The 24,102-nt window shown below is 43.2% G+C and overlaps 1 protein-coding gene across 1 annotated transcript in view; it reads right to left on the bottom strand.

Annotated features, from left to right (window-relative positions):
* NPLOC4 (NPL4 homolog, ubiquitin recognition factor) overlaps positions 1-24,102 on the bottom strand; it is a 53,072-nt gene that overhangs the window by 25,441 nt on the left and 3,529 nt on the right. Inside the window, exons 2-10 of the mRNA XM_028714172.2 lie at positions 21,202-21,282; positions 17,760-17,872; positions 13,150-13,332; positions 10,832-10,880; positions 9,941-10,035; positions 9,095-9,218; positions 7,648-7,827; positions 2,012-2,098; positions 636-707 (exon numbers count right to left, since the gene is read on the bottom strand). Coding sequence (XP_028570005.1) covers positions 636-707; positions 2,012-2,098; positions 7,648-7,827; positions 9,095-9,218; positions 9,941-10,035; positions 10,832-10,880; positions 13,150-13,332; positions 17,760-17,872; positions 21,202-21,282 — 984 coding nt within the window. The remainder of the gene's footprint in view (positions 1-635; positions 708-2,011; positions 2,099-7,647; positions 7,828-9,094; positions 9,219-9,940; positions 10,036-10,831; positions 10,881-13,149; positions 13,333-17,759; positions 17,873-21,201; positions 21,283-24,102) is intronic.

Raw genomic sequence — 24,102 nt, 5'->3', positions numbered from 1 at the left:
TATAGAAGGTCCAGGTAAGGGCAGCAAATGTGTTAAGTCTGTCTAGAAAGAGGATTCAGAAGGATAGGAGGAAAACTAGACAGAAATTATCCAGCAGAGGGAAGCATTAACAATAATCAGGTATGTGGAACATTGCTATGTGCTGCGTTGAAACATACTGCAAAATAAGAGCTTGCTTCCTGTGACCACAGCTGCGGGAGATTTGGAAAATCAAGGATGGTATACAAAAGCACTCTTGTAAGCTTAGATAGATACAAGAACAAGTTACCATGGGATCTTATGGTATTGGCGCTGCTGAAACATTTTAAAAACAAGCAAGATGAAGCAAAGTCGTATTTAAGGGAAAGCGAACTAGGATTTTGTGTTTGTAGTGCACCTTCTCCAGGTATCCAAGAATCCAGACAGATTTCAAACCATCCTGACATCCTATCCGTACAAAGCTCCATTCTAAATCATTCATGGCTCCTCTAAATTCCCAGCAAACACATGCATTATTCTAATTTTAATAAACAAGGCCCACCCTTAAAAGCAAGGCATCAATCTACACACATAGTTCTCTGCATAAGGTGTCCCCCCCCCTCAAAGCCTGCAAATAAAAGAGTGCAAGGACAAAAAAGAAAAAGCTCGCTTCTCACCTTGTTCCGGCTATACCGGACAGTCCCCTTCCGCGTATCCTCTGAGACCAGATCTGTGAATATCCAGCCAACCTTAAAACACAAATGCTCTTTTTATTCTTCTACCATTTTTTTTAAGGTGACCTTCCCACATTGGTACAAAATGTTCTTGGCTAGAGGAAGCTCTTTGAGAAAGCCTGCTCAAGAGCAGCCTGAAGGAAATTACTCCCTTAGCTACACAGACTTCATTTGAATACAATTCACACATTTGCAGTGACAACTGGTGAGACCGGTAGTTTTATGCCTCCTTACGGAAAGATCTGGAGACTGCAGGGATTCTCCTCCGCACCTCACCCATAAAAATACATTTACTTTTCTGTGTCCACACTGTTCACAGAAGTGCTCTCAAGATATCAAGTTTCTATGCTGGTTAATCTAAAAGGGAACCCTCTCAAATTTCCTATTTCCTGAATCCCACTTGATCATGCTAAAGAAGTGCAGGCCTTTCTGAAATGTAGATCCATACAGTATTCATCTCCATTGCTCACTGTTCAAGCACTCAGTTGTTGTTCAGATGTTGCTGTTATACTTGCAACAAATATCAAGAGCTAAACCTGATATGCTTTGTAGATGTTATTAGTGATGATCTGTATAGCAAAGTAACCATAAAACTAGGATAAAACAAAGGCTAGATTCAAACAAAAACAAATTGTTTTATATCTTAAACACAGATGCCTTATACAAGCCCAAATTGAATGACTAATCTGCCCTATTTGACCCACTCATTTGAAGTTTGAAAATATTCAACCCTTTTTGGGGGTGAGGAAGCAATGTATTTTATCCTTTACTTTTGCGACACAAGCAGTATCTTCATAAAGGCAAGAAAACTAAGTATGGATCTGAAAGGCATCTGCGTAAGGGTGGTGTCAGAATTTATTTAAAAGCTGACAGTTTGCAGATTAAGGAGGAGATTTCCAAGAGGTGAAATCTTCTCTACCCCAGTCATTTCAGAAAAGCACAGCTGTGGCACTGTTTAAGGTGCTCCGCCAAGATTCCTGCTTCACTTGCCTTTATAATAAACAGCTGATAAGCAGGAGCCTGATCAGCAGACTGAGGAATTCAAAACTATGTGACCACATCTGTATGTCCTTTGTGCTACTGGCAACACAGATCTGCTCAACTACACCAACCCACACTTTCCACTCAGTTTCATGTTGGCTCAGCACTATGCAGCAGGAAAAAGCTGCACAGGTCACAAAACCTCCAGTACAGCCTGCATGCTGAAGCAACACTAGCCCAATTAGCTCCCAACAAACCAGATCTCGTACATTTGCCAACCTTGCAGCTCCTTACAAAAGGTTTCCCCCTATATGCCGGCCCACACACGTTTTTATTACCTTCCTCAGGCCCAGCTTGGTTGCAATCTCATCCACAATCTCCGCCTTTGGGTCTTCTAGGAGTTCCAGACTGTTTTGTGTACCAATCTGGAAATAAAGAGAAAAGCAACAGAGAACCAGTTTGCAAACAGGGGTGGACATTTAGCATCCCAAGGAGACAAAACGCTTCGTTCTCGAGAACGAAACGATGCTAAATGTCAGGAGAATGAATATTGACAAGCTGCTGTGTCTCGCTGCAGTTACATTGATACGTGTGACACCAGGCTATTGACTGCTGGTTCTATTGAATATTAATTTGAACAAACAATGAACTGTGCTTCTCTACGAAAACCAGTCATTTCCCAACACATAACTGTAAAGAAACCTACATTCTTTCACCCGTAAAAATCTAAGAAGAGGCCTGAAGGATCAGGTCATGATCCATCTAGTCCAATATCCTCATTGGTCAAGCAGATGTCCATAGGAAGATCAGAAGCAGGACCCGAGCTCAGCAGCACTCTGCCCAGCTGTGATCCCCACTGGGGTTGCATCAAATCTTCTTAGGCAAGGAGCAAATGAAGTATTTTTAAAAAAACAAAGCCTCTTACAAATTGTGTTTAAAGCTTGTGATCTAGAAATCCTTCTAGGATCTCACACATTGGCAATTTTACCCTCGCCATCACTGTTTGCTTAACATTGGATTCCCTACCTATATAGGGCACCCAGCAATATTTTTTTGATGGATGGACATTAATGTGTCACAAGGTATTAATTAATTTTAAGTTAAGCCACCTGACCCACAACCTTTTATTCTCTAGTCTCTAATTTACAGATTTCTTATCTTCTAGTCTCTCCTCCCTTTCCAACTTCGACACTCTTATCTAATTCTGCCTTGCTCCTTAGCTTCCTACTTATCTGACTGAAAACAGAAGGCTGGATTTTCAATAATTCTGTATAGTTATTAGAAGCCTCTTTTCTTTCCAAATACTTATGAACCACCCTATGGTACGATATGTGTTTCCTAGGACTAAACTTTTAATTACGATTTCCCCCCTTAATCTTGATTCATTATTTGTATTATATGAATACTGATAGGAAAATTTAACAGGCAGCTAACAGTGATAATTTCCTTTCGCATGCTATAAAAATCTGCCATAAGCACCTCACATTCAAGCTAGTCTCTATCTCAAAAGTCAAATTCTGTGCCATATGGAAGCATAAAATACGAGAAAGCACTCAGGAATATATCTCAGGAGTGCAGAGACTTCTCTCTGGATTGTGGATTCTCTCTCAAACATGCTTTGAGAGTCAGAGTTTTTCTCTAAGTATTTTGCCTAATGTTGGGCTTGACCCATGACCCTGAGATTAAGAGTCTCATGCTCTACTGACCAAGTACCACTTCAGACTGAATAGTGGGGGTGCTGTTTTGAATGCTTTCCCATGTGAAAGTTCATCAGGAAGTAAATAATTAACTTATCAGGGAGAAAGCCCGGCTGACTTTTTGCTGAGGCACTGTTCTACTTGCAAATATATATATGTGTGTGTGTGTGTGTGTGTGTGTAGGGGAACAATCAAAAGTCATCCTCCATCAATATTTTGAATTGACACCTCCCATTCTTCCTCCTTAGAACTCTACTACCATATTCTGTTACATACTTGACAAGCTGGCTTTTCTCTTCCAGGAAGAATAAGCTTGTATTTAACTGACAGGCAACATCAGCTATTTTTACACCTTCCACCCGAAGTTTTGTCGTTGGGGAAACAGATGCATTAAATCAGGTGGTATCTCAACTAACAGGGCGAATGAACTGGTTCAAGGATGTCTCAGATCTACTGTAACTCTTGTCTGCCTTTGGCCAAGCCAGCAGAGATCTTGAAGGGTTGCCAGGATACCAAGGAACACAGCCTCTCTTGCAAATCACAGCAATAGTGTTTGCATCACTTCCAAACTCAATGCTTTTAATTCGCATGGTTTCAGCGACATAATAGCTGCCAATCATCACGAGTCTAAAATGGGAACTGTAGACGCTATCTATTTATCTTGGGCTGAACAAGCATTAGTGCAGCTCTGATAAATCACACAGGAGCCACAAAACCAGAGAACAACCCCTCTAGCACGGCTGCTTGTTGGTTTCTACACATTGTACCATGATGCAATACCAAAACACACAAACTGGCAAGCGAACAAAGTGCTCAACACTTAGCTTCATGGTGTGCAGAGGATTCAAGGGCGCTGATGTAAGTTTATTTTGTAACTTAACAGAAACTCATGAATCTTGCCACTGAACAGCGCGCCAATGAATTATTACTGCTTGCATGTCTCAAATCACCCAACAGACATATATTTTATGCATAAGCAAGGAGCTCCCCACCAACACTTCCAAGGTCACTATGTGTTGAGACAGCATTTTATAAAATGGCCAAAGGAGGATCATAGGACAACAGGCTGTCCTCTTTCCTCAAACTACAACCTGGTACACTAGTAAGTACTCTGAAAACTGCTTGTATCCTCACTTGCTGCTCTCCGGTCACTATGTTAAAGTGGCATGGTGGAAAATGCTATATATTTTGATGCTAATAATGGGCAGAGAAACTATAAAGACAAGTGGCCTTCTTGGTAGTTGCACCCACCCTGTGGAACATCCTCCCATCAGATGTCAAGGAGATAAGTAACTATACAACCTTCAGAAGACAACTGAAGGCAGCCCTGTATAGGGAAGTTTTTAAATGTTTGATGTTTTATTACATTTTTATGTATGTTGAAAGCAGCCCAGAGTGGCTGGGGCAACCAAGTCAGATGGGTGGAGTAATAATAATAATAATAGTAGTAGTAGTAGTTTTGAACAAGAATGATAATCATAGCAACCTAGCATAGCAAGGTGGTTTCAACTAGGGCCAGGGTCTTTTCAGTACTGGCCCCGACTTGGTGGAACGCTCTGTCACAAGTGACTAGGGACCTGCGGGACTTGGCATCTTTCCACAGGGCCTGCAAGACAGAGCTGTTCTGCCTGGCCTTTGGTTTGGACTCAGTCTGACCCTTGTGTTTCCCTCCCCTTATGGTTTTGATTTATGAGCTCCTATCAAAATGAGGCTGCATTTAAAATTGTATTTTAACCCGTATTTTAATAAACTGGGTCCCCCCCCATTATGTTTTATTGTAATTTTATTGGCGTTAACCGCAGTGAGCCCGGCTCTGGCTAGGGAGGGTGGGATTTATTTATTTAAATAGCTGACCAAAATTTTCCATCACTTGCAGCTTTCAAATCCAGAAATGCCCTTCTAAAGCGAACACGTCAGCTGGGTTAAGTTTGATGCAACATCAGTTGAAAGGAGTTAAGTCAATTTGAACTACAAAAGATTGTCCAATGCACAGTTGCATAAACCTACTTGCCTCCTTGTCAACAGCAAGTGCCTTGTCTTCATTCGGTGAATAGCCTTCTGTATTCACCCAAACTCAGGTTGTGAGAGTGAAGCCACATTTCATTTCCTCCAAGAATGGGGAAGAAAGGAAAGATGGATTCTGTCCTGAAAGGTGGGCTTTTGCGTAAAGTGCCAGAGGTTTTTTGCTGCTACCTCCTGAAAAATCCATATAAGCAGGGAAATAAATGGCCCCTATTTTTTTTGCAAGGGAGTCTGGTGTGTGTATGTCATGATGGTAGGATAGTTTCTTTCCCTTCACATTGGCAGAAGCCATGGCATACAAACAGTGCTTTCTGCAAAAGTCCAGCTTATAGGAGAAAAACATCTCCCTCACCTCAGTGAAGAGGAAGATAAAAGTTAATTTTTATTAGTTCCTGTTGAAATTTTGCAGGAGGGAGCAGTAGAAAGGTGCTGCCTGCACTTTTTTGCAAAAGCCCAGCCATAGAGGAAAACACCCTCTCATGAGTTCTCTGTGCATGTCACAAGAAAGGGTGTCATCAAGGACTGAGCTTGGCTAGTAAACCAAACAAAAATTCATGAACCACTGATCCAACCAGATCTCTATCATCACCATTAATTAAATTTATATACAGCTCTTCATTCAAGGATCGTAGGGCAGTTGACCAAAAAACCCACACAAAATACATAACATAATAATAAAATGTGCAATAGCACACATCCATATTGAAAAGGCTATAGACTGTTTAACAGCAAAAGGCCTAGTTAAAGAGGAATGTTTTCGCTTGGTGCCTGTAGACACTCTCTTACCTTAATTTAGAAAATTATACAAATTTATTCTACTAGAAAATTCCATTCTGTTGTGAAGTTGTGGTTCCCCCTTAACATTCATCTGAATCACACTACCCAACCTCCTCTTGCAGCTATGAGACCCAGCGGCTAGTGCCACCTAGTGACTTTACACGACCGTACAGTTTCAAAAATTTCCAGTCCACCATAAGCTGCTATAGTTCAATAGCGGCTGGTGCAGCAGGGCAAAGCATTGGCGCTCCCCTGCCACCTTTTTATCAGTGGGAATCCAGAAGGCACTGGGCCCAATCACTGCACCACAATATGCCCAACATCTTCACATGTGATGAAGGCTGAGGATATGGTGGTGGCCCTGCAAGGCTAAGCGGGGGTCAATTAGGATTGCTCCCCAAGGCTGCAAAATGAAGCCCACTTATCTGGGAGTTAAGTTCCTTTGAATTCAACAGGACTTCTGAGTAAACGTGATTAGGATTGCACTCTAAATCCTACCAAATTCAATGGGACTTCCTACAATATTCATAAGATCAGAGCCTCTTTCAATTACCCTTTCCTGCCATTTAGAGCTCTGTTGAGAAGGAGAAAAGAAGAGCTGTTGCTGCCCCCTCGCCCCAGTCAACCTGTCTAGTCCACAGCAGTTGCAGCCATATTTGCAAATACCATATTTTTCGCTCTATAAGACGCACTTTCCCCCTCCTAAAAAGTAAGGGGAAATATGTGCGCGTCTTATGGAGCGAATGCAGGCTGTGCAGCTATCCTAGAAGCCAGAACAGCAAGAGGGATCGCTGTGCAGCGATTCCTGTTGCTGTTCTAGCTTCTGGCTTAGCCGCGCGAAGCCTCTTCAGGGCAGCGGGATGAAGGCTCCCCCTGCCCTGAAGAGACTTCGTGCGGCTGTGTGTGTGTGTGTGTGTGTGTGTGTGTACTCCACACCCACCCACACCCACAAACAGTCAGCATATGCAGCAGAACACGTCTCTGGGATTCAGAATATTTTTTTTCTTATTTTCCTCCTCTAAAAACTAGGTGCGTCTTATGGTCTGGTGCGTCTTATAGTGCGAAAAATATGTTGATCTGATTGTTGTTTGCTCTGGCAGTAGCTTCTCTCAAGGTGGCCAAAGCAAACAATAAACAGGTTCTTTGCAGAGATGGCTGCAAATGCTGTGGACAAGACAAGTTCTCCATGGGGTGTGAAGCAGTACCAATGCCTCGCCTCCGCACAATTGCATAGAAGTAGACCCCACTGAGCTCAGGGAGAACTTACTTGCATATATAAATGCACAGTATCAGGACTATAAAGTCACAAAGCTGACACATGTGCCATTTGTGGAGAGGCTTCGTCACCACAAAATAGCTGCATGCTTTAAAGTTGACAGTTTTACTCTAGTGTCAGCAAGTGCTAAGGTCTATTCTGTTTCCCAGGCGCCTTTCCAAATGGAGCAAACCAAGACATTTTACAGCGGAGCATCTGTTACCTGTGGAGGTTCATAGATGGCAGCAACCTCAGCTCGGATACCTAGAGGGATGTCCTTGTGCTCTGTATACTTCCCGTATAAGTACCCAAAATGCTGGTTTCCCGTTTTTCTCCAGAAGTCCAAGAAACGATCTGCAATTGTATGGTTCTCAAACATGATGTTATCCACATGCCTGTATTTCTGCCATTTGAAAAGCATAATAATGTATCAAGCAAAGCCCTTTGATAAGGATCAATGATGTTCAACACAGTCAACCCAGGCTACATAAGATCAGAGCTTGCTATATTCTAATTCAATTCTGTCTCATAGACTGACACCTCTTGATTCTCAACAGACTTGCCTAGGCTGTATAGGCTATGGATCAGTGAGGGAAACAGTGGAGAGAAATCGTTTGCCCCTACTATTCTACCACTTTTTCAACCCCACCACCACCACCACAATAGTTCTCACACGGCAAATCAGCGATCTAGTTCAGCTGCTAATGCTCAACCATAGTTTAGTGCTATACATGAGCCTTAGGTCACCAACCTAAGGCCCACTGGCCAGAAGCAGCCTGCGGAGTTCGTTTGACCGGCCCACAAGCCGCCCTGAACTGAGCTGCCCGCTCGTGCGCTGCACTAAACTGGCACAGCGCAGTGGGGACTCGCTTCCGCAGCATCGGAAATTTCGTGCGATCTAGCCCACAGAGGGATCTCCGCGGGACTGATCCAGCCCAGACAAGATAAACCCTGCTGAGCCCTGCCTTAGACTGACATATTATATTTGTCTTCCTTCTCCGGTGGAGTCATGAGAAACAAGATGGAAGCTTTCATTTATATTTTCAATTCACCATGGTTGACGGTGATAGTCAAAGCTAAAACCGTGGTTAGCATTAACTACAGTTTACAGAAACAAACCAGGGTCATTAAACTTGGTTAAGTTGGCTTGTTCTCCCAAATCAACAAACCAGTATGCCTGGCTTGGGACATAATGAAGCAGTTGGTTGAAAATGGAAGCAAAAGCTTCCAAACTCCCTTGCTGTGGCTGACCCAAAGGAGCAGGAAGCAAAACTCATAAGCCTGAGGTACCTTCACATTAAATCTAAAACCCAGTTGAGAATTATGACTGAACAGAGCCAGTATACGTTACAGGAATTCAAAGAAAATAACACCTAGATCCCTTTTCACCAACCACTTACTGCATTCTTACAAGTCCACAGCTTTTTGTGATCATATTAAGAAATCTGAGCAGGTGGTTTTCAAATCCACTAAAGGTTTCTCTCCTATCTCATGCCAAGAACATGAGTCCTCCAGTTACAAGGAATAAGAACGTGTCCCTGTCATCCTGTGCAAAAGCTAACCAACCGTGTTTACACCAAGGGAAAAACGCACCCAAATCTAAGCTGGACATTCATTTCCAAAAAGAAAAACAGCAGACATAACAAATGCCTCTGCTGTTCTGATCTTACCTGCCTGTTGAGTGTGATGGCACTTGGCTGGCACTTAGTGCAAATGCCTTCTGGCCACGGGGGATGTCCCTCACAGCCAGATTTAATCTTGCAGCTAATGTTTTCAAGGGCAACAAACTTCCCCCTAAACAGGGAAAAAAAGGACATACCACTGAAGTATTTATAAAAACAAAAGAAGCTCCTATGCTGAGTGGTGTGCAACAGACCTCAGATCAGAACATTTCATCAGGCTCGGGGCTCTAATAGTTGCACACACAACATATCCCAGGCCCAAGTGTAAATCTGGGGGTGGGGTGTAACTTGCAATGCATTGCAGAAGTCAACCTGTCTCCCCTCATTATAGCTGACATTAGCAAAAATGTCAAGACATGCTGGAAACAGGGATACAGGACTCAGCGACACATGGACTAGAGTCTGTGTGTGAAAGATCAACATCACCTAGAGCATCTGCAGGTTGCTTTCGTCGTGATGGAAAGACAAGGTGCTTAGGAAGCAATGCATGTTTCACACCTCTTTTGCACGTGTACAGAGTCCTTGCAATGTTCTTGCAATGTATAAGAGATCACAAATCATTGACTTAAATAAATGCAACCTCCCTTCACAAAACTATGCCAATGGCATCAATCTGTGGTCCTGGCTTAGGAAAAGATCTGCTGATCAAGGGAGGGAAATAACTATGAAGTTCTCAATCTTTCCTCCCCTCTGCAAAACTGTTTTGAAAATTACCTTTTTGCCACTGCTTGAAGTGAATTAGTTCCCCCGGCTATAAATAACCTTAAGGATTTTCACATTCTGTTTTATCATCTATAAAGAGTTTTCTCTGAAGAAAAGGTCCAAGTTTCTTACTTGTCTGCGCCTCCGGTCAGTTTCCTGATGTAGGCATGGAATGACATATGCTTCACAGGGGGTTCCAGATGGTTTAAATAATCCTCATCAAAAGGCTGCCAAAAAAAGAAAGGCATAAAGGAAAACCAGGTCAGACACCTACTTGATAACACATTGATCACTGAACAAATGGATGTTTTTGTCCGAACTCCTTTGCTAGCATTCAATGTGGAAACAATCAGAAAGCTTCGTGCTTCTTTTCCACAGCTGTTACTAGCCTGACAAGAATGGTGGAGGCCTTTCTCCAGACAGTAGAAGTGTTAGCCCCACTCAAAATGTCTTCAGAAACCCAACCTGTCTCATGGGTAGAATAGTCTTCTTCTTTTTAACTGGCAGAGCTAAAGGCTAACTGATCAAGCATGCCTGGAGAACTCTGGCCCAGGTGAATGTGTTCCTGTTTGTCTCTATCAGAAGATCTCTACACAACTGAGAAAGGAAATAATAATCAGAACTGTTTCAGTATATAAGAATACAGCACAAGTTGTTCTGAGGTGCACCTCTGCAAACGAACGGAAAATCCATAATGCCAAGAAAGCAAAGTGCACACAAATTTAGTGAGGGCGGGGGGGGGGGGAGAGCTTTGCTTGAGCATTTAGTGATATAGCCTGCTCAATCCACTACTGCAGAAAAACAGATGTCAAAAGCCTGATAAATGCAGGTACTGCCCAGACAAGATATATCCAAGGGACTTGTTTAGCCTCTTTGGCCATTATCAGCACAGACAGGACACATTAATGTTTCAGCAGCGCCCTCTCAATTGCTGCCATTAAAGCAACTATATTCAGAGGGAGCGAGGGGGGGACATTTTAACAAGTAAAATATTACCATAGCAGCGCTAGTTTTACTCCTTACCTCTAATGGTACACAGTGCACACATTTGCCCAGCGGGCCATGTCGACATCTGTGTAAAGAGAAACAAAAGTCAACAACCATGTTCCCTAGCAGCCGAAAAGCACTCTGAAGTTTTCATACATTTTTTACGGAGTTAACAAATTTAACAGAAGTAACTGGAAAAACCAGCAGCAAGTCTGCTTTAAAAATAATAATAATCATAATGGTCAGACATCAACATATCAGAGAAGCCTACATCTGCTAATTAAATTACTGTATCATCTAGCTTTAATTTTCACCACCAGGTATCAGCAACTAATTATTTAGAGCACTGAATTAAGACACCATAAATTTTTGCAATACACAGATTGGCTATTTTTTTTAGGACAGGTGCAGTGTATACCAGCTGATAAAGGATAATGAGAAACACTAGGCAGTGCATCCTCATTCAATGAAATACAGCTCTAGTGCTCAGAACTCGTATAACCTTCTAAGAATCAGTTTCTTGGTTCACTGTTGGTTCCTTCCTTAATAAATGTTAGTCTGTCGCTATTGCTAGCAACAACATAATATATTCTCCAGGAATATATGTAGGAAAAGCTAGGCATAGTCTCTTAACAAAAGAGCAGAGAATTTTGCCTTTGATGGTTTTATGAGCACAATTTTTATCACTGAACTGCTGTTAAAAATGTCTAGACAAAAGTTCACTATTCAAGGGCTCCCACTTTTTGATCTTCACCGAAGAAATGATTCACATGTACGGAAGGTCATCTAAAGGGGCAAAACGGAGCTATTACATTTTAAATTGAACCATGCCATTTTTAAATTTTAAGTCCAACTCTTTTGCGAGTTACTACCAATAGGATGATCGTTACAGGGAACAAGTGGCCAACAGGTAGTCACAATGTCCCTTCCCAGTCACAGGTCAAACCACGGGACGTCTTCAATATTCCTCTTGAGAGCTGAGTGTTTCAAGCTTCTTTAAAGCTTCCATAAAGGAAATACATGGCAACTCTAAGCTGGAGTCTCAACATAATTGACAAAACCTGTGACATCTCTGCAGGTATGTGGCTATTTCAACACAAAGAAAAAAAGGCAGCATAAAGACAAAGACATAAAACCAGGCAGAGACTCTAGAATCATGACGCCTGCTACTCTGTCCACTGGGTTCCATTTTCACAGCTTCTTTGAAACGACAACTAAATATACACACAGCCTTTCTGCAATGCGAGTTTTATTGTTTTTCATATTTAAAGAAACATCAACATTTGAACCAACTTCAAATGAGTGTGACGACAACTAGCAAGGCTAGTCATCTCATTGTTCTCCAAAACACTAACACTTTTTGTGCAAGAGTAATTGGCTGTCGCAGCACCATACGCATTACCTTACAATATTACAGATGATTTATTTATTATTGGGGTGGGATGGGGGTCGTCCATTAACATGCTACATGATATAACTTTTGCAAATTCTGTATCGACTGGGTACCAGTATGTATTGAAACAGCTTGGGGCCACAATACCTGAAGGACCAACTCTCCCCAGATAAAACTGTCCAGGACTCTGCGTTCATCATCTGAGGCCCTTCTTCATGTGCCTCCTCCATGTGAGGTCCGGAGGGTGGCAACACGAGAACGGGCCTTCTCTGTAGTGGCTCCCCGTTTGTGGAATGCTCTCTCCAAGGAGGTTCACCTGGCAACTTCATTATATATTTTGAGGCGCCAGCATTCTTCTTCAACTAGGCATTTGGCTGATTAATATTCTATAGTCTTTTAAATGCATTTGTGGGAAGGGGGGTTATTGTTTTGCTGTTTTGTTTTACTTATTTGCTTGTTTTTATCCGGTATTTTATTCTATGAACTGCCCTGAGATCTTATGATGAAGGACGGTGTATCAATCTAATAAATAAAATAAATATTACTGAGTCAAGTCATACAACCGCTGTGGTATAAATGACTAATTTACAGCCTGGACAGCACAGAAACAGGACTGGTAGCATTTTCACAAAGCTGGCTTTATTAAAAATGTCCCTACCACTATGTTCACTATCTGGGCTAGATATCAATGCAGCAATCCTCACCTTAAAAAACAACCACCACCCCAAGTTCTGCCCCTGACGAGGAACCTTGAAATAGACCCATACAGCCCCTTCCCCAACCCCCTTTCATATGACCTGCTTGCCAGCAGCCTGAGAAGAGTGAGTGCTGCAAGGTGAATCACATGGATTGACATTAATTAGGTTTGGAAAAGTTTATAACAGTAAATGTCCCCGTGTAATATTATGGAACTTTGAGAACTGCTCTATAAAGTCCAGAGAGAAAGTGCAATGGTATTTACTGTTGCTGATCTTTGTTCCTGTAAATCTTTCCATCTTGTTTTATTAGGTACTGGTCAATTTCATCTTCTACCACCTGGGGAACACCTAGAGGGCGAACTCCTTGAGACATTGATGACGTATCCATGTTCTCAGAGGAAGAGCCAGCTGGACTCGAGGGAAAGAGAAACAGCATATCCCCATGCCTATAAGTGGAGACAAAAATGTGACAAAAACATTACCTAATAATAATAATAATAATAATAATAATAATAATAATAATGATGATGATGATAATTATTTATACCCCGCCCATCTGGCTGAGTTTCCCCAGCCACTCTGGGGGAAAATGAGAATTATGAAATTATGAAAATGAGCACCACTTTCATACTTAGGTACCACATCATCCCAGTGCCTCAGTGTCTAATTCACAAGCAATTATGTGAACCCTACACATTTGCTCCAAGGGCTGCATTTGGTGGGAAATGACGGGCCACATATACAGAAGCCAGACACTCACATGGGCAGATGGGAGTCATGCAATGGATTTCAGCGATCCCATCACGAATCTGCTTGCTCCCTACCTTTTTGGTGCTGACAATCACAATGTACAGAAAGCAAAGGAACACGGATAGAATGACTCCCATGGACCTTCTTCTCCATATTTGCAGGAGTGCAGCTGGGATGAGCTAGGTGTGGGGAGGCTGAGCAACTCATAGCAGGGTGTGGAATCCTTTTCACACACCGGCAAAGCAGGGTTTTCTTGGGGGAAAGTGGGCAGGGCCAAATCACACATACACTCCATTTTCTATCATACATGTGCACACACACTATTCACTATCATTTCTTAGCTTGGCTTTCTCACCGAGCTTTGAGAAAGAGGCTCAAGCAGAAGGCTCAGTGCACAGCAACAAACCAAGTGGTCCTTACAGGAAGCTATTTTCTCCTGTGTGGCCACTCACCATGGAAGAGGACTGGTGGGGTAGCGCCTAGGGGTAAGAGGGTATGGCTTACGTGAGAACAGGAGCCCAGATTCAGAGGCCTGGGGGACCACCTGCCTGTTCTACAGTCTTGACATTAACACTATATGGGTTGGATCTAGAGTGTCTGCAAAGGGAAAGGCTTTTTCTAATCCAGAAGGAATAAGGTCTTATGAAGGCTCCTACTGAAGGAAGAAGGAAGACATTTTTTTACCCATTCCCTTCCCCTTGTAGTCCCCTGTAGAAGGGTCCTTCTAACCCTTCAGAGCAACTTTTCGGGGGGGCACAGGGGGGGAAATGCTCCCACCTTTCCTCAAGCAGGAGCTCCGAATCCAGCCTAAATCAGTACAGTGGCACCTCGGGTTAAGAACTTAATTCGTTCTGGAGTTCTGTTCTTAACCTGAAACTGTTCTTAACCTGAAGCACCACTTTAGCTAATGGGGCCTCCCGCTGCCACCACTACACGATTTCTGTTCTCATCCTGAAGCAAAGTTCTTAACCCGAGGTACTATTTCTGGGTTAGCGGAGTCTGTAACCTGAAGCGTCTGTAACCTGAAGCATCTGTAATCCGAGGTACCACTGTATCAGTTATATGCATGCTAACTTGGAAGTTAAATCTAGTTGTGTTCAAGTACCTGTGCAGAGGACTGCAGTCTTAAAGAATCTCTGGTTCTCTGCATGATGTTTCTTTCTAATTCACGCCAATCAATGATGATGCTTTTTTAAAGATGTGGTTTTTGGTGATGCAGTTTCCGCAAGATGAGCCAACAGAGCGCAATCACTCAACTTCTGTCCTGTGCTACATTTTAAAGATGTTCCCATCTCTCCTCCTCAATCAGGGATGGAACAACTGAGAAGCCATGGAAAACATAAAAGCTTTTCCAGATTCTCCTTCTAAACAGCACATTCCCTTCTATCATTATTGATAGGCTACCAAGAACAGCAGACAGGGGGAAGGCTATTCGCCAGGGTAGGGGCAGCACATCCCATTTTGCTGCTTGAGGCAAAGCGGGAAGTGTCATCTTGCCCTGCCCTTCTGCTGCCAACACCATACCTACTGCTGCTGCTGCTTCTCTGCCTGTCCTGCCACCTTCACTGCTGGCAGATAAACAGCGCCAATTTCAGGCAAGATCTTGCTGAAATCTTGCACGCTCAACAAGATCTCACACAATTTCAGCTGCTACCGGTGTCTCTTCTGTTCCAGTGTCTCTTCTGCCACCTTGCGGGCTTTTGCCACCTGAGGAAGTCGCCTCAGTCTGCCTAACAGATGAGCCGGCTCTGTGCCAGGGTTCTGGAAAGAACCTTGCTACACCAAGCCTAACTTTTCTTCTCCTAACAGAAACATCCAAGCTTAGCAGACTTAGTAGGCTCAGACCACAGCTTTAAGAACTGTAGGAATGCTCTATTTACAAAAATAATAAAAAACAAGAAGCTACGTACACTTGGAAAAGTCTACTATCCAGAAAATATCAACTGTTTTTGAGCAAGTGAACTAATGTGCTTGGGTTAGTGGTGCAAGGTGTTGGTAGCAATATCTCCGTGAGAGTCTGGGAGAATCTCTGGCATAAAACCCAGAGATTCTCATAGACTATAACAATAAAACTATTGTAAGGTGATACTGGTATTTAAGTCCTGTGATGTTAAGCAGAATAGAAATGATGCAAAAATGTGTTGGGGGTGTAGGAAGGAACCAGGAGACCATTTTCATATGTGGTGGAAATATGGCTTACACACAAACAAGTCAGAAAACAACCAGTGTATTGGGATATGAAATACCGTTCCATTATTATTACGATTAAATTACACAAAATATATAATAGAAAACATACAGAATTAGTTTCATACATGACAGTTCCTGGAATAATGCTGCTTGTGCAGAAATGGAAGTCCCCTTTAGTAATTAATATCAATGAATGGATCAAGTTTGGAAATTCATTTTAATGTCAAAATTGACGTATTTTCTGAGATCTGATGAGATGGGTCAAAGACAAAATTAATTTACTGCAAACACTTTCTTTGAATGCAGTCAAAATTACTCCAAGGCAATAGTATATTTTTGTCCAGTTGCCAATGACACTGAAATTAATGTTATTATTAATATTTTTATTTTCTGGGTTTATTTTTAATTCTTTATTCTATTAACTGTAATGAGACAGTTACAGTCAGGAAGTCCGAGTTGCTACAATAGGATCGTTATATTACTAAAAACAATGTTTTCTGGTGTTCCTCTTATCTGTAAAATGGTTTGCCTAATTGACAATATCGTTCCAGGATGATGGTAAAATATTACTACTGTTGCTGCTTCCACTACATTTCTAAACAAAAGTGGGTAAGCAGAGATTTCCAATGGGCTCATTATTCAACCCATGTAAACCTGAATGCACGAGGCATCAGACTGGATGTAATGTTAAGTGAAAAAAACATGAAGACTGCATGCCATACTCTGCAAACCACCAGGAACAGCTAGGAAACTTATTGCTAAGCCACAAATTAGCCTACAAGCAGGAGGCTTATCCATTAGAGCTCATGCAATTAAAGAAAACATAGGTGCATCTGGCTGCTGTTCAGCTGCTTTTTCGTTCCAAAGCAAAAGGCAATTAAAAAAGAAAAGGAAAAGCTAACAGAGGAGCCAATTAGTCACCTGCCCTTAAATAGAACATCCATCCAAGGGAAATGAAACAGCTTCCTCCCTGCTGGCTTTTTACAAACAAGTGAGAACTTCCTTATTTCGCTGGGAATCAGCTACTGCTCTACCCCATTTTAATTTTATCAGAATAATAATTATTACTGTTTTAACTGTTGTCAATTGCTATCATGACTGCCAACAACATGTGTGTACCATTTAGATCTGGAAGAGGGCAGAACGGGGCAGGGCTTATGTATGCTCCGCCAACACACACAGTGGCCCGTGTCTGTATCCAAGCTGAAGGGTCCAATAGATCCAGCATTGCCATTAGAGGGCAAGCAACATACCTTCCAAATTTGGTTCTTACAATATTGAGCATATAGTATTCTAAAATCCGTTTTATTTGAGCTAGTACAGTGGTACCTCAGTTTTCGAACGTAATCCGTTCTGGAAGACGGTTTGAGTTCTGAAATGTTCAAAAACTGAAAACACAATACGGAAAACTCAATATGGAAGCCGTGTGGCATGTTCCACTTCCAAGGTGAGTTTGAAAACCGAAACATTTACTTCTGGATTTACGGTGTTCGAAAACCGAAATGTTCATCGGCGGAGACGTTCGAAAACCAAGGTACCACTGTATCATCAAATTAGGTGTCCAAGGAAAAATTGTGCAGCAGAAGCAGCCCAGCTCTCCCATCTCCTTTCTAGACCAAGTGCATGTAAACAAAGAAAGAAATGGATGAAAACAATTTTTGGGGTCAAAAAAGAATTAATGCACTGTAACAGATAGAATAGGCTACTAAGTAGTACCTCATAATTCTTTCAAAATCTCGATTCAAGAGATCAGCTTCATCTAAACCCATAGACATAAATAGGACAGACAACACCACATAGGGAATATTAGAGTGGGTATTTTTGTTCAGTTGCCAAGAGAGGCACTGTCAAGAAATCTGAGCAGCCTTGCCCAAAAAGAAACAGAGCCTACTATACTCCAACAGTGGCTCCATGTCTTTTGCAAAGTACTTACTTGATTTTTAATAAGTTGAGGGACTTATTGGGAGATGATGTAATCTCACCAGTCCTGTTTCTATTGATGTACACAGAAAATCCATTATTTCTGAAGCCAAATTCTTTTGCAACCTAGAAAAAAGAGAGAACATAATGTCTATAGCAGAAATCTCATACAGTTGCAGTATGTTTATCCCTACAACACAAGTCTCAGATGTTATCTCCACATGGAGTTTATTACACAAAAGTGGAAGCGGAAATATCTGAAATGCACACTCACAGAATCCACAATACATATTATGTAGACATTGTATGGGTGGAAATTTCAAATTAAGCTACACTTGTCAGCAATTAACGTTGAAGTCAATGCTGAAACAGGGTTAGGCCCATTTCAGGGAATAATTTTCACTCCGGAAAACAGGGAGCAGGCAACCCCAATTGGTGCACCTCCAATTGCTTAAACCTGGTAAAGGAAATTTCTAAATGAAAGTGGAATACAGATTAGAAGAGTAAAATGTCACCAAGATCTTTCAACTCTTCCTGTTCATGGGTAAAAGTACATGGGAATTACTGTGGAAACATAATCTGTGGTTTAGTTGTATAGGTAATTAGGCAAAGTACCTTATTGCAACTCTGGCAAATGCACAAAATAAACCCCATTAGAGCTGATAAGATGGTTATAAATTAAACAGTCGTCCGAATCAGCCATTCGACTTTGAAAATGGAGCTCAGTGTAAGAAAGGCCAGTCTTGGATTATGGAATTTGCTCTCAGTGGGGTTTCACCTAGCGACTTCCCATAAAAAGAACTTGCTCCATTGGCAGTGGGAAACAAAGTTTAGTACAATGAGGGTGGGGAAGAGCCCCTGCTGAAAAAGGGCTAAGAGCTTAACCCCACTGCAGTAAGCCTCAGGTGCTGAGAAAGCAACAGGAAATTTCAGGCTTTTCCAACGATCACTGTGGTTCAGGGCAGTCTCAGAAAAAGCCTCTGCCATTCTTCCATGCTTCTGAGTCAACATGGAGCCAGGGACTGTCCTCAAACTTCTCCAAGAACAGTGGAGACCCTCTCCAACTCATCCTCTTGATAGAGCAAAATAAAAATAAAAATCGGTCACTTGCAAGTGTATTTGTGGGTCCTTGCCTACTGGAAGATCTTCCCTGAATTTTGATGTATGCCACTGTACAGGTTCTATAGGTGAAAATCTGAATTACAGTACTTATGGTTTTGGTTTCAGTTGCATTGCAATTTTAGGCCGTTTTTATGAAGTTTATATTGAGCATAAATGTTATTGCTGAGTAGTGTTTGGAAATGAAATATTGTTTATGTCGCATACCACTTTGGTTATATTTCAGTTAAAAAGGCAGCCATACAATAAGTTATAATAACACAGTCCAATCTGAAACCATTTTTGCTCAAGTTCCACTGGATTCAATACATGCTTTGGACTACAGACTCAGGCTGCATCAAGACATCTGATTTGTTTTGCTTGGCAACTAAATTATGGAAGAGGTTCCCAACTAACAGATGAATTTTGCACTACAGTCACTGTTTTGGCTTATGAGCATACAAATCAATCCCACTAGTCCCCAAAGAAGCAAGCATAAACACAGAGGCCACCACACTACTTGCAAAGCTTGTAAGTGCCTGGTGTATTGAACCACTACACCTGATCCTCTGCCATCAAAAGGTTCTTGTTTTTTTTAAAAAATACTCCTCTGATTGAAACAGCACTGGTGACATTTTACGATGTACCAAGGTTAGGCTTTGATAAAAGTTTCAAATGTGGGTTTCCAACCAAAGGGTGTTGGAGTTTAATTTTGGAAAGATTAGCTTCTTCTGTGATGTGTGTTGAACCACAAAGCCACCACTATTCTCTTCTAATTATGTTAAATCATCATCAAATAAAGCTTCTGGGTAAATCCAACCAAATCCTAAAGAGCAGGCGCACAAACTGGCTGTGATGCGAAAACAGAGGTTCCCTATTGTTGCTTCCTTAGAACAGTGTTTCCCAACCACTGTTCCACGGCACACTAGTGTGCTGCGAGATGTTGCCTGGTGTGCCGCGGGAAAAATTAAAAAATTGAAAGTTTTTTTTTTTTAAGTCAAATTTTCGATTGGGGCGCCGTCACTAGATGACCCCTGGAGTTCCCTCCCTCCCTCCCGCTCTGCGCCTCCCTCCTCCTCCTCCTCCTCCGGGGAGGCCCTTCCTGGCTCTCGGCCAAGGCTTGGCGGCTGCCACTCACTCACTCGCTCGCCCACCCGTCCCTCCATCCCTGCACCCGGCCTCTCCCCCTCCGTCCCCGGCGCGGGGGCTGCCGGCATCCGTAGTCCTCTCGCCCTTGGGCTCCGCGCCCGCGCGGGGTGCACGAACTACGTTTCCCAGCGTGGCCTGGCGGGCCGGGCGTTTTGTTTGAAGCGCTCTTCTCCCGGCCATGGAATGAGCGCAGCGGCGGCAGCCAGGCGGGCAGGGGCTCTTCCGCGCAGACCCCGCGCAGCCTGCCTGCGCCCCCCGGAGATCGGGCGGCAGGATGGAGCCCGGGGATCCCCGCGGAGGCGGAGCGGCGGAGGCTGCCCCCCAGGTAGGGCTGCGTCGGGGTTTTTTTATTTTTGCAATGCTGCATCCACGCCGGAGGGGACGCATCGGACCGCGGGGAGACCCCTTGGCGGGCGTGCAAGGCAATGCATGCGTGCAGGCGTTGCATGGAGTGCAGTGCAATGCAATGGCAACGCGGCGCCCTGCATGCATGCATGCAACTTCCACCGGCGCTCTGGACTTGGCAGGTGAGGGGGGTCCCCAGTGGGCGGCAGAGAGAGCCGGGAGGGCGAAGGGGAGCCGGGGGGGAGCAGCGCTGCTCCCCGAGCCGAGCCCGGGGGAAAACTTCGGCGTCGTTGCGCCGGGTGTTGGAAGCGGAGGCTGGCGGGGGCCCCTCACCTGCAAAACCTGGTCGCCTCTCATATATTTCGTGCATTGCATTCATCGCCCGCTTTCTCCTCCAAGGAGCTCCCGGGGGCGCGCGTGGTTCTCCCCGTGTTATCCTCGCAACAACAGCCCTGCGAGGTGGGTCAGGCGAGTGGCCCAAGGGAGCACCCAGGGATTGTCCTGGCCAGGTGGGGTGATTTGAACCCTGCTCTCTGCCCGGTCTTCGTCCTCATTTAGCCCCCACATGTGCATGACTGTGCATGACTGAGGTTTCCCCCCCTCGTCTTGGCTATGGTGTAAGTCTGTGCTGTTAATTAATGGGGTTCTGCCTTCGGAGAAGATGAGCCAGCCCTCAAGGAGGTGATTATGTAATTTGCTAGCAATTCATGTCCCTCCCGGCGTGACGCTGCGCGCTGACGTCACGGGGCTGTAATGGTGGTGTGCCTCGAGATTTTTTTCATGAAACAAGTGTGCCTTTGCCCAAAAAAGGTTGGGAAACACTGCCTTAGAAGAACAGCAAAGAATATGCCAAGCTAGAATACCTTTTTCAGAAACGTTGCAGCAGTTTCCCGCTTTGTTGCTGTGATGCGTTTCACTCCATCGGGTGATTGGACACGAATTATCTATTAAGAATGGCAAAGGTTTTGAAGAAAATTAGAAATAAAATAAAACTGTTAAGTTCTGAGTTCTGGGGCAAAAGAGACTGAACATAGAGAACTGGCTTTTAAATGTAGGAAATAAACCAGCACAAATGCAGCCTGAAAGTCCTTAAGAGGACAGTAATACAAAATTTAATGCAGGAACATATAACTGGCAGGAAGAGGAATAAGTGGAATAGTAAAATCTAAAGCATTTTCATATTATCTTTTTTAAAGACACACAATAATAGGTTTCTAAGTTATTTTCCTGATAGAGACTGAGTTTACAAATCAAAAACAGCAGGAATTATATACAAGCTCAGCAATAAACATTCATGAGTTTTCAGGCTGTTCTCTTAGCAGAAAAAAAATTACATCAAGTAGCATCATTAACTGCCAGTGGCTCTCATTTTAGCACAGGGGTGGGGAAACTGGCCTTCCAGATGCTGATGAACTACAACTTCCATCATTTCCGACCACCGCACATGGTGGCAGGGCCAATCACAGCTAGAGTTCAAACACCACAGCAGTACAGTGCGTTAAATCATGCAAGTCCTACGGGACATGCAACAATGGAGCAATCTCTTGAGATGGAAAAAAGAAAGGCAGCTATCTACTCTGGGAAAACAACAGCTCAAGGTAATTGTCCCTAGGAAGGTAATCCTGGGACTGAAGCACTGCTGCCTTGTTTTACACTTCTGAAGCTTTCATACATAGAGGTCAAGAAAAATAATCTGATATCCCTTTGCAACTTTGCCCTGTGAAAAAATGAAGGGCAACCTCAGCTGGAGAGCTATCCTTAAATCCCTAGAAGGTAACCTAGGGTGTCACAGGATTTTGTGGATCTACCTCTCCATGGGTAGAGCAAGAGGTCTGGCTCTTGGTGGGTGGAGCATGGATGCCTCCATGCTGCAGTCATGGAAATTTTTGCAGCTGTCTCCCCCATCATGTAGGAGGTGAGCATGTTGAGGGAGGTGCTGGATCCAAATTCCTTCTGTTCCCAACACACACACAACAGGGACAGGGTGAGTACATTGGCTCTGGTTCCAACATACCGTATTGGCCTGAATATAAGCCTCACTTTCCCCCCAAAATTTCAACCATGAATAGTTAAAGTGTGGCTTCTATTCGCAAGTTTACAGTATGCAGCCAGGGCAAACGGCTCCAGGAGCATGGCAAAGTCTCCCCCAAGGCCAGGAAGGGAGAAAGTGAGGAAGGAAGGGGAAAGGCTGCCGGCAACAGAGCATGGCTCCCCCACCCTACCCAGTATGCAGCCAGGAGCAGCAAGGAAGGGAGCAGCTTATATTTTGGTATTTCTTCTTTTTTCACCTCCAATAAGTCACACCTCCAAAGGTGTGACTTATACAGTGGTACCTCTACTTACGAACGTGATCCGTTCCGGGGTGCTGCCTGCACCCCAAAAAGTCCATAAGTAGAGGGCCGCTACTGCGTGTGCGTGCAGATCGCTTCTATGCGCGTGCAGCGAACCCGGAAGTAAACACTTCCAGGTTTGCCGCATTCGTAACCTGAAAGTTACGTAACCAGAGAGGTATGTAACTAGAGGTATGACTATATTCGGGTGCAGCTTATATTGGGGCCAATACGGTACTTATTTTCCCATCTACTGGGACCAATGGAAGGGATTTGTCTTTTAAAAGACTGCAGAAAGGGAAAGAGGAAAGGAAGCAAACACTGCTTTTTATTCTGTTGGCATAAACCTGACAGGGCTTTGGATTTGGTGGTTCCTCTGTCTTGGGTTCTTCCTCATTCACCCTCTTTAGATTGTTCTGCCCATGTTTTAAATGTACACATACAGTTAGGGCATATATCTTGCATTGTGTGAATAGTGTTTTATTGTACCGGCACATACTGTTTTGTACCACCTTGATACTTTCTATGAGTTTTAAGTATATAAACATAATGTGGTTTTGTAACACTGTCTTAACATTCAATTTTTTCTGATGTTTGATTTTATTACCTAACAAAATCCAACATGACAAAGCAGCATGTTGCCTGGGAGCAAGTCCCACTGAATTCAACAGAACTTACTTGACAGTAAACATGCAGTGACTCTCTGTAGTATTCCACTCTGGAGTGAAAGCAGAATGACTAATACTAAGACCAAGTTACACTATTAATTCCAGGCCCAACCCTGAATTTCAACATCATGCAACAGGTCTTTTCTTTTCCATTTGAAAAATCACCTTCAAACTTGTGGGTGTTTCCAGATGGGAATTTACTGGGGGAATTGGTGCTCTTACACACACCTTTTCACAGCATCCACATGTCACTGCTGCCATCAAAATGCCAGCCTATACTTTTTCTTTGTTGAATCCAGATTTTCCCTTACCATGGAAAATTCAGTAAGTAAAAATAGGCAGTTATAAAAACTGCAGTCATCGCTGGTGTGGAAGCTCACTGGTGCATTTTTGGATGGGTGGTTTGTCATGTGTCTAGCAGTCCATGGTGACCAAACCCATATTTTCCATTTGCCCATTGGAACACAACTTAACTGTTATGCTTCCACCAGCCTAAATGAAAGACCTCTCTTCCCTGTGACTGCCACATGCTGAAGGCACACACAGTTTGCAGGATCAATTCGCTCACTATTTTCACACAGTAAATGTGGGAATTACTTCTGAGATCATGGTACACTGGGATCTTTTTTTAAAAAAAATAGTAACTATTGAGTCAGCCTGCTCCATCCCACTGATGCACCTACCATATGTAAACATTGTTAATGGATGTTAGCTTGTATTTTCTTTTTTGTACATCTAAAATCAATAACTTATTTATTTTTAAGAG

Source organism: Podarcis muralis, chromosome 2, assembly GCF_964188315.1.
Source record: "Podarcis muralis chromosome 2, rPodMur119.hap1.1, whole genome shotgun sequence".
Classification (NCBI taxonomy): Eukaryota; Metazoa; Chordata; class Lepidosauria; order Squamata; family Lacertidae; genus Podarcis; species Podarcis muralis.
Note: the sequence above shows the minus strand (reverse complement) of the source record. Positions and strands in the feature narration are given on the sequence as shown.